General features: G+C 47.3%; 1 protein-coding gene across 1 annotated transcript; it reads left to right on the forward strand.

Annotated features, from left to right (window-relative positions):
- The first annotated feature begins 773 nt into the window (after window positions 1-773).
- ITGB1BP2 (integrin subunit beta 1 binding protein 2) lies at window positions 774-11,165 on the forward strand. The gene is made up of 11 exons (XM_015408979.1): window positions 774-963; window positions 3,985-4,034; window positions 4,483-4,539; window positions 5,543-5,676; window positions 6,295-6,413; window positions 7,031-7,086; window positions 7,434-7,504; window positions 8,732-8,834; window positions 9,553-9,672; window positions 10,086-10,148; window positions 10,539-11,165. Exons 1-11 carry the CDS (start codon window positions 900-902, stop codon window positions 10,821-10,823), a joined length of 1,122 nt encoding a protein of 373 aa, XP_015264465.1. The 5' UTR covers window positions 774-899; the 3' UTR covers window positions 10,824-11,165.
- Window positions 11,166-11,278: the final 113 nt, after the last annotated feature.

The raw sequence follows: 11,278 nt of genomic DNA on the forward strand, positions 1-11,278 counted from the left end.
GAACATTTCCACTAACATCTGGCTTCCCCTGTGTTCCTCTCCAACCACCTTTTGCTTGCTATTAGCATCAGTTCTTCTTGGTGGTGTTTAGGTAGGGATGCCCCCACTCCCAAGATGCGTGGGTTGCTTTAACTGACAGCTTGTTCTTGTGTCACTGATGCCCATTTCCACAGTGGGCTTGAAGTGGCAGGAAGACCACCTCAAAAGGGTCTCTCTCTGGATGGGTGCTAAACTGGCAGTCTGTTTGATTTTGAAGCATTTCCACGTGTGACACTTAAAGCATTAAGTCTCTTGCAAATGCTGTGTAGGCACCTACATGGACATTAACACAGCCAACAAACTACAGCAGGAGACACAGCCTACTTTGTAGCCAAGGTGGCTCTCTGTCAATTTGAAGGCAGCTGCAGGAATACCCCACCCAATTTGACTTTAGGATAAGCTGTGAAAATAGCTTTGTGATCTCCCCCCCCCCCCATGCAAAAGTAAAAACAGTGTTGTCTTTCTGTGCCCACACCTGCAAGGCAGAAAGACTCAAATGCAGGCTTCAGCCAGTGTTGGTGTTGCATTTTTAAAGTAAGGATGTAGGCGAGGCAAAAAAACAGTCTCTGAATCATGCACGGAGGGGAAAAAAACTAGACCTGTTCTCAATATGCTTGCTGCTCCACGTGACATTCCTTCTCCCTGGGGGCAACCAGATGATTCTTGAAGGCTGAGCAGTTGCATGCCCATTTTTGGGTTAGGCTCCAGTTTCAAGTCCGCCCCTTGGCCGCTGCTAAAGATAGCCAAGCCTGATTTCTTGCACTGCCACGGAGAACCTTTGACTGACAGGGATACTGCCTGAAGCAGGGCCTGTTCCGCTTGGGAACAAGAGCTGGCCTTGTGAGCACCACATCCAGGAGATGGCTTTGCTGTGTTACAACAAGGGCTGTGGGCAGAGGTTTGACCCAGAGAAGAACACCCACGGTAAGCAGGGACTAAGACTGGGGAATAGCTGGTTGGCTCCGTAGGTCTCTGAATACCCACAATGCCTTGCTTTGAATTTGCCGGGAATTACAATTTGTTGCCAAGGAGTACATGCCTGGATTATTGTTATTAACATTTCAAGTGTCGCTGTTATATGTAGCCACTTTTTTCTTCTTCTGGTAGGTCTCCTGTGCCTTTAGCAGCTGCATGATTAGCAGATTCAACAGGTGATGTGTTTTCCAACAGGCAGGGACATGCACTGAGATTCCCCTGTCAGATTTCTGCCTGTCACACAGCAGTTAAAACAGAAGGAGTCTGTGCTATGGAAACAATGAAAGAGGCAACTAACGCTCCTGCAGGGCTTTCCCAGATGAAAATGTTTTTGTTATCCAGGTTCCAAACATACACTGCAGCATATGGTGATGCCCTGAGATAGGGTGATAAATATCATCTGGTGCAGGCAACAATATCATATGAGTAAAGAGAAGTGCCTCTAAGCATATGTAGAGTTTGTAGCATCACCAAGTAACCCAAAACAGTCCTGACACAACTGGGCGGAAGGGGGTTGTCTTTAAGGCAGAAAATCTATATTCCAGAAATGCTGGGAGTGTGTGGTCATGGATAAATTCCACCAGCAGCCACATGAGTAAAGATGGCAGAGGAAATGTGTGGTGTGCAATCTCTCAGCTTTCAAAATTGTGCTTCATTTTTGGCACTGGGGGGATTTCTTAAGTCCCTCCCCAACTTTGACATCTGGGGCTTCTAGAAGGCTGTGGATGCTGCTGGCAGGCAAGTTGTGGCAGGTGCCTGTTTCACGCTTGGAGATCAGATAGACTGGGATGTAAACATGAGCTTTTCAACTCTCTTTCCCCAACCCAAGGAATGTCAGCTTTGGAATGTCCTTTGGGGAGGAGATGGAGATGAAGGAACACTTGAATGGGCTCTGTGACGTCCTTGCTTATTGGGGGGACTGTTTTTATCTTTAAAACACTCTCTGTGTACCTAAACTTGGTAGATTTCTGCTGCCACCAGGAAGTAAAAATTCCAAATCTGTCTCTTTTGCTAGAATGACGTTCTGGGCACTTCAGAGGACTATGTGGCCTTGAGGAAGGACTATTCTGATTTCTGGAATAAGTTTAAACAAAAAAAAAAGATTTATTTAATAAAGAACATAATATGTTTCTGGTTATTTTGAACTGTTGCTGATGAAAGGAACTTGTAAATATAACTGGCAAAGCTTGGTGTCACAGTCTCTCAAACTCCCAAAACTCCACTCTGACAGGTGTAGACACTCAGTCTAATATCTCTCTAATCTATATAGCCACACAGCCTGAACTCTTTGTCTTATTCACACATAATAGACTCACCCAAACTATGCTCTCTCTTCAAACTTCACACATAGAATCACTCATAGACACCCCTCCTCTCACACTCAGTCATCAGCCAATCACATCATACTTACCTCCCTCTATCACTCTTCTTACAGTACTGCAGTCAAACTAAACATTTAAAGAAACACACCAAAACATGAAGTCATTACAGGCTCTGATCCTCTTTGGCAGTTTCCTTACTCAAGTGCAGAGCTTGAAGTCTAACTGGCCCAGCTTTGCTCCAGAGGAACTCCACATAGGCAGAGACAGGACTTCTGCTCCCAAGAATTAATGCTTAAGTGGAAGTGCTTTTGACCCAAAGTGACTAGTGTGGAGAGCCTTTGCAGTAAGGGTGGCATCCATTTGGAACGGTCCATATTTTTTGTGTAGAAGACCAGGTACAAGACCACCACAAGCTGCTTAGTGTAACAAATGATGCAGAAGTCTGTAGGTGTGGATTGAGCCTCAGTGGTGAGCAAAGGGACACTCTTTCCATGCTCAAAGCCACAACCTTAGTATGTTTTTGAAGTTGGCACACTCCCCTTTGAGCTCCCAGATCAGTACATAGACACGTGAAGCTGTGATACATAGGCTGATATAGGTCAGCCTGGCAAAGAGCAATCGAGGGAAAACTCTAGGACAGGCATGTCCAACTTCGAACAGGTAGTGATATTATTTTTTCCGGCCAAAAGTGCCGGTGATCTACTACCATGAAAATAAAGTTTCAAATTAGATTTTACCCCACTAAAGTTGGGTTCCACCGCCCCCCCCCCCCCCACGCTGATGCCAAAACACACCCTACCACTCTAAAAATAAGAATTCATCATACTGGCACCAATAATCAAATACAACCAAACAAAAAAAACCCCAGACACCTGTCCAGCAAACCAGGAGACCAAGTGGGGCTGGTGATCTACCTCTGACCCCTCCGCGATCTACTAGTAGATCGCGATCTACCTGTTGGACATACCTGCTCTAGGAGATTGGCCTTTCCTCCCAAGTCTTATTGTACCTTGGGCACCAAAAAGCTTAAGAAACAGTTAAACGGTGTCTCTGGGATCAAGCTCTACAATCAGATAGAGCACAGACATGGAAACATCCAATTATTCTCCAATATACTAAATGCTTTCAACCAGCAGATTACCTCAGATCCCTCATGATCTCCAAATATCGGAGAATCTTTACTCTTGCATGCTTTAATGTTCTACCCTCAGCCCTCCTGGAATGCAGATACCATCATGTGCCACTCTCTCAATGGCTCTGCCCATGTCATGCAGGGAAAGTAGAGTCTATCAAACATGTTCTGCAGCACTGCCCATTTTACAACAATATCCGATCTCAATATATAGCTTCAATTCTGTCAACTATACCTCTCCCTCCACCTTGCAGACTTTCCCCATGAGACAACTAATAAAAGTTGCGAAACTGGAGCTAGCTCTTTGGGTTTCCATTTCCAGTACTGTGGATGAAAAGCAACCTTGCGTCAGATGTGACTCCAAGGCTGTAATCTGCCTGCCTCCGGGGCCTGGGATTTTTTGATACACCCTTCTAGCCTTTACCAGTGAGAATAGCCAAGGAGCTGGTCTGGGTGGTGAGAATGACGGACCTTTGCTGAAATTGCTGCTTCCCCTCTTTTGTCTCCTGTTCTCAGACTCCTGTCTCCATCACCCAGGTTTCCCTATCTTCCATGATGTCTTGAAGGTGAGTGGGCCTGAGAGCTCTACTGAGGCGCTCTCAGCAGAATTTTAGGCAGGGGGACATGTGTGGGATTGCATGGATACTGGTCAACGGACAGGTATGAGGACTGAAAGGGACGGATTGTGGTAGTGTCTGCACAGGGATGTCTAACCAGCATTTCTAGTAGCCCACGAGGCCTGTTTTTCTTACTTCCCTAGAGGCCAAGTAAGCATTGTCTGGCAAGGGGAAAGCGGTGGGAGTGTTTTTGTAGCAGCTTCTCCCTTGCTGCACAAAACACAGCCTGGTGCCATTTGGAAAGAGGTGCTCTTTGCTGTTCTAAGCTGCTGGTAGATTTCCCAAAAAGTACTTTCCCTGATGGTCGCTAGAAGAACATCTCCAGTTATCGCTGGCGGCCATATTAGTGATTTCTGTATTGAGGAATGGGATGCTCATGCTGAATTGTTGTCTGTAGGGCTGGTCTTGCTGCAAGAAACGAACCACCGATTTCTCCGAATTCCTCTCCATAAAGGTACGTCTGTGTCCATTGTCACCCATGTGATCTGCCTGGTTTTGCTGGTTTCTACACGCTATTTGTCCTGCGAACCTAGCAGTTCGAAAGCAAGAAATTGCAAGTAGATAAATAGGTACCACTTCAGTGGGAAGGTAACAGCGTTCCGTGCGCCTTGGTGTTTAGTCATGCCGGCCACATGACCATGGAAATGTCTTCGGACAGCGCTGGCTCTTCCGCTTTGAAATGGAGATGAGCACCGCAACCCTAGAGTCGGACTCGACTGGATTTCGAGCAAGGGAAACCTTTACCTTTACCTTACATGCTATTTGAGGTTAGAGACTAATCTCTGCTAAATCATCAATCCTAATGAGGTTTTTGAATTTGTAACTTGTCCTGTCTTAGAAACTTGGGCTTAGTTAATGACATGAGTTACATTTATTTAAATTCTGACCCAGCTTGCCACTCCATCTGCAGGGGGAAAATATTAGTTTGAAATGGATAATAGCACAATGGTTCTGGCCCCCTAACTTCATTTTGAAACATTGGTCCGTGTACTCCAGTAGGGTCAACCTTGTCAGGCAGAGAAAGACCAGCTACCCCTGAAGATGTCAGGGTTCAGTCCTGGCACCTTCTGAGGGCAAAGTACTGCGCTTCCACAATAATGCAAAAGCGAGTAGCTGGTGCATGGAACAGGTGAAGGGCTTACATCAAAAGAGGAGCTGGTGTTCCCTGTAATGTAACTATGACAGAAGGAAGCAATCCTGCATGTATGTCTACTCACTAACAAACTTGCAGGTTGATCCCATGCTTTCCTGCTCTCACAGCTTTGAAATCCTGAAAATGATAATATTTTGCAGTACTTTGATATGTGAGTATACTGTGAGAGCCAAGTAGGTGCTTATTCTGGGAGTCAAGGAGACTTTGTTCATCTGTTAGGGCATTTCTCACTGCTTTAAGAGAAATTGCTTATGTCATGAAGTTGGAGGGAAAAGGCCCAACTCGATGCATTTTGTTCTTGAAGGGCTGCACAAGAGGGTATCACAGCAATGAGAAGCCCCCAGAGCCTGAGGAGCCTGAGTCAAAAAGCAAAACCAGCTCTGAGATCATTGTTCGGGGGCCAAAGTCAGTAGAGATGATGGAGCGTGAAAGACCCAGGTGAGCCTGTGGGAATGGTCCATGCATGTGTTTTCCTTCTGGGGCTAATGGCATGTGACTGGTTTGGGAGACGTTTGACAGTCTAGTCAAGCATCCTGTTTCCAACTGTGACCAGCCATATGCTTTTGGGAAGCCCAAAGGCAGAGTGTGAAGGCTAGAGCCCTCCCCTTTTCTCTTTGTCCAACCATCTGGGCTCAGGGTAGACTGCCTGTGAATTGGGTAGACCAACAAGATTTTTTGGGTATAAGCTTTCAAGAGTCAGATCTCCCTTCATCAGATATCTTGTTGGTCTCTGTGCTACTGGACTTGAATGTAGCTGTTCTACTGCAAAATACACGGCTACCCTCTGAAACTGAATTGGGAAGGTTTCATTAAAATGTTGTGGCCAGTAGCTATTGATATGTCTATTATTTCCTAGGAATTTGAGTTATTTTTTTTTAAGCCATCTGAGCTTAGTGGTAGAGAGTTCCATAAGCTAATGCTACCTTGTGTGAAGGAGGACCCAGTGTGGAGGAGTGGCGGGGCTCCTGTCCTGTTGGCACCTCTTTTTGCTTGAAGTCTGGTGCTAGTTTCTTAGCCTTCAAAGCTCTCCCAACCTCTCTTGTTGGCTTTCTCCAGTCCAGATGAACCAATGAAGCTACTGCCAGTGAAGGTATCTGAGTCCTTAGAGCAGGCCCTAAAGAAGCTGGATTTGTCATCCAAGGAGCAACCAGCAGTGCAAGGCACTGTGGGCACTGGTGAGAAAGGGAGGAAGAGGCCAGACTGGGAAGGGAAGGGTGTCGTGTTTGGAATTTGTGTGTCATTGTTTGAACTCTCAAGGAGAATCTGAAGGCTGCATCCTCCTTGGATAAGGAAGCAGGGTTGAGAGACTGCAGGCTTAAAGGGCCAAACCTCCACATTGTATGTGGCTGGCTGGAAGTAGCCTTTGGTTCTGGGAAGCTCTATGTGGGGGGAAGGTGGGGAGGGTTGGGACTCCAGCCCACACCTCTACTGCTAGGGCTGGATTGAGCCTGATAATGAAACTGCACAATAGGCCCCCTGCTGAATTTGAGGTTCCTTCTCTATTTGGCATCCTCCATATTCCTTGCTGTAGGAAAATGTGAATTACTGGTATTCAGAAATAGAATATTGATTACATTATAGATTGGGCTTGGCATGTGCAGACTAACCCTGGTCCAAACCTGTTTGTTTTTTTTTTTTGAATGAGAGAATGTGTGACCAGTCTCCTGGTCCAGGACCTGAAAATCTTGGGGATGTACATTAATGAGTGGATTGAATGTTGCATCTGGCTAGAGTTTGGGGGCTATAATTTGAGCTCTTCCAAAGTGCCTGACTCTGTTTCTGGCTGTTACAGATGCTGCCCTTCAGGTGACACTTGGCATGACCTGCAAGAACTCTGGCTGCAAGGCGGTGAGTTGCATCTTTGCCGCTCCCCTTGTGGACTCTTGCTGGATGTTCCTGTGGTCTCTTGGCCTTGGAACTACCTCCCCAAGAAGGCTGTGCTTTCCCGTCATCAGAATCCTCCCCTCTAGCCCCAAGCGTGGAGGCAAGCCCTGTACTGGAAAGCATGGCTCCTTGACTCTGAGACAGCAGAGGGAGCCATAGGTTGTTGGCTGTGCCAGGTGGCTGCCAAAAGAAATGCATTGTCAAGACAGAGGATGTGGTGTGGGGGAGGAGAGAAGGGCCCCCTCCAGCTGGAGTGGCACAGGGACCTTCAGGGCTGCTTTGCTGACCTTTCTGCCTCACTGGTCTTTCAGGTTTACCAGGGGGAAGAGAGCAATACGGAGACCTGCATATTCCACCCTGGGATCCCCGTCTTCCATGAGGGGTAAGGGGGGGGGGAACTCCTCCACTCACCTTCAGTCTTTCCCCAACTGCTTTGACCAGGTCAGTGACCAAGCTTGGAGTGCCTGGCCTTTGTCTGCCAAGGACAGAACCCTTGCCAGTGCAGAGATTTGTCTCCCAGCCTAGCCTCTTCCATGAAGCTGGCAAAGCGGTCTCTGCACTGGTCAAGGTAAGTGCACTGAGCAGACAGCAAGAATCACTACAAGGTTTTCTTTCCTGCACTGTGTCCTGTGCAGTGCCTCACCTGAGCAGTGAGAAATTCCAGGAAGCCTCTGCAGGCCATTTTTAGAGAGCTGGTGACTTTTTCAAAAGCTTTGCAGCACCCTGATAACTTACAAATGGCACAAGGATTGCAGGTAGGGGGCTGGAGATCAGTTCCTTTAGAGAAAATGGCTGCTCTGGAGGGTAGAATCTATAGCATTATACCCTGCTGAATTCCCTCCCCTCCAAAACTCAACCTTCCCCAGGCTCCATCCCCAAATCCCCAGGAATTTTCCAACCCAGAATTGGTAACCTTAATTGTTGGGCACAGAAGCACCATACAGGCTGGTAGTAGTGGGACTGAGCAACGTCTGCTAAAGTACAGGTTTCCAAATATTTCTATTATCTTCCTTTGCACTGAGCAAACCCACCTTCTAGCCATGGCTGTGACTTAAGACAGATTGCAAGAGCAGCTGAATTCTGCTTCTTATTTATTTAGACTATTTCTATGCTCAATGCAACTTAGAATTAAAAACCAAAGTATATAAAAACAAGCCATTAAAAAACCAACAAGCCATTAGACATTAGCAGCATAAAAACCATCCATACAACAGAAGCAGATCCTTCAAAAGCTGATAAGATAAAACCCCTAAATATGTTTTAGCTCGGCACCTACAAGAAAATAAAGTAGGTGCTAGGTGAGCTGCAAGAGGAAGGGTGTTCCAAAGGCAAGGTGCCACCAAAAAAGATCCTGCTCCTAGTTGCCACATGCCTCGCTTTTGAAGATGGAGGAACAGAAAGCAGGGCTTTGGAGGAAACTCTTAATACCCAGGCCTTTTGCTAATACCCAAGCAGTTTTTGGCACCTAAAAGTGCCATCTTGAGTACAGTGCTGAATTCATACCCATTCTGCCACACAGTCCTATTCCTCTGGGTGGCATGGCTTAATTCTCTGCCCTCTGCCTCATTCCTGAGCTTCCTTCCAACATGGGTTCCTTGATCCTCCCCAGCATGAAGTACTGGAGCTGCTGTGCAGTTAAAACAACAGACTTCACTGCATTCCTGGAGCAGAAAGGCTGCAGCAGAGGGAAGCACATCTGGCTGAAGAAGCAGGTAAGGAATTGCCCCATAAGCTCCTCTGCCTAGGTGCTAGATCAGGGTTGGGGGAGTACCTGTATGATGTGCTACTAAAGTCTGTGGATGGCTCTCTCTACACTTTAAGACAGATCTTACCAGATTTATTCCATTTCTAACTTTGGCTACTTGGGAATGGGATCTCACTGTGTGTGTATTGTCTTCCTGTCCTCTTTTGAAATTCCTATTATAGAGCTACTATTGCATAATGGTTATGGAATTGGTTCAAATCCCTACTCTACTATGGAAGCTTGCTAGGTGACCTTGGGTGTGTCTCCCCCCCACCCCGGTCTCACAAACACATACATCATTAGCCAAAATGGCATCAGGATGAACAACAGTGGGGGCTGCAGGAGAGAAATTATCAAAACAGGGATGTCAGGGAGAAACAGAGAGCAAGGCCAGAGGCTGGACCGCTCTGTGTGCTCTCCCTCAGATGCTAACTTGTTGCTAGGAAGCTCCCCTTTTCTCTTTACCACACTTTGTGGCTCAGAGGTAAGAAAGTGGAAAGCTATACAGGTAATCCTTGCAGCTTGGTGGGCCAGAAGATCTCCTCTCTTGTTTCAGCATTGCACTACAATACTGTCTTTAATAGCAGCAATATGAGGCGCTGGGGATGGTGTTTACAGTTTCTAGTAAAGATGCCAGATCCTTGAGCAGTGGCGTAAGACTGTTAACTGACTCTTCTTGGCAACAGGACAGGAAACTGGTGTCTTGTCGGCAGGACTGGCACCAAACCAGCAGCCAAGTGGTGGTAACTGTCTATGCCAAGACCCCTCTGCCAGAGCTGAGCTTCGTGAAGGCCAACCGTACTGTGGTAAGTGTGGAGATCAACTGATGCCAGCTCTGCCATGAGAAAGTCTGAGTGGTGCTTGATCTGCATGGGGAATTTATATTGGTGAACCATTGTAGTCTTCCTCTAGATGAGATTGGCAACGTGGGAGGGCTCTTCCAGCATGTCTGACCTAGAATACAGCCCAGATTACTGAAGCTGCTTCCTCTCTCCTAGGCAATGCCTCAGTGGCAAAGAATCTGTTTTGCATGCAGAAGATCCCAGGTTCAATCCTCAGTATCTTCCGTTAAAAAGATTAGGTCACAGGCAATGGGAAAACCCTCCACCTGAGACCTTGGAGAGCCGCCAGTCAGAGTAGACAATATTGACCTTGATGGGCCAATGGTCTGATTCTGCAGGATACAGTTTTCATGTGTTCTTTTCCTCACTCCTGACAGCTTGACATCCATGTCATCTTTGAGGGAGACAAGGCTTTCCAGGCAGAGTTGGATCTCTGGGGGGTAAGTCTTGGTTTCCTTGTCTCTGTCCTTACTTTGAAAATGTCTTTGGCTGTGAAAAGACTGTGGTCATAGCACCTGCAGTGATGGGGAGGAAGCCTCACTTATTGAGCTTGGCATGCAGCTATCGGAGCTGTGCCAGAAACAAAAGCCCCCTAACAGTTGCAGTTCCAGTGAGTGAGAATGAAAAGACACTGCTATGGTGGTAGTCTTTGAGCTGGCTCCCTAGCAGATGCAAGTGGCCTTGTTTGTGTTGCTGTTGTGGTCATCATTGAGCTGCTGGGCCGCTGTGTCTCATGACAGGATCTTCCCAAATGGTCCTGGCTTAGAGGTTCTGTTCTACTTGGTGACAAAGGTCAGAACTCAGGAGCCATTTCTATGTTTTTCTTCCAGGTCATCAATGTGGAGAAAAGCTCTGTGACCATGGTGCCCTCCAAGGTGGAAATTACCTTGCAGAAGGACAGCCCGGTCACCTGGGCCAGACTGGAGCACCCGCAGAGCAGATTTCAAGCCAAGCAGCAGCTGGAGGCAGATACCTTGGAATGCCAGGAAGCCAGAGGAGCTCCTGAGGAGGAGGAGGAGTCAGACGACAGCTTGAGCTGGTCAGATGAAGATGAGGAGCAATGGCAGGAAGGCCAGGGCATGACCCCTTCCAGCCTGGTTTCTAATGGCAATTGAGTGCATGTGGCCACTGGATTCTGAGGCTGGGGGCAGGCGATAACGGCCTGTTTCCCCTTTAAGGCACTACTCTGCAACAAAACAGAAGGGCCGTGGCTCTGTGGTACAGCAGGAGTGGTTGCTGTTTGGCAGAAGTACCCACTGTTCCTCTGCTCACCAGATCTTCAGGGCTGCCTGGCCTGTTGGAAAAGGGGGTGGGTGGGGAGAGCCAGGGATGGTGGGAACTGGCACCTAAAATTTCTCAGCCTTTTGCCTCTTTAGTGTGCAGCTGTTTCTTACCCCTGAAATAAAAGATACCTTGTTGAGTATGGGACAACACAGAAGATCTCCTGCAACTGTTATCCTTGCCACTCAGTTTACTCATGCCTGACTATATGGGAGTGAAACTGGCCAGCTGGGCAGTGTGTGTGGATGCCAGTTCCTCCATGGCTCTTCTTCTGAGCAGGGTTGATTTC

This window comes from Gekko japonicus, unplaced genomic scaffold (genome assembly GCF_001447785.1).
Source record: "Gekko japonicus isolate JY-2015 unplaced genomic scaffold, Gekko_japonicus_V1.1 scaffold19, whole genome shotgun sequence".
In the NCBI taxonomy this organism is placed as follows: domain Eukaryota; kingdom Metazoa; phylum Chordata; class Lepidosauria; order Squamata; family Gekkonidae; genus Gekko; species Gekko japonicus.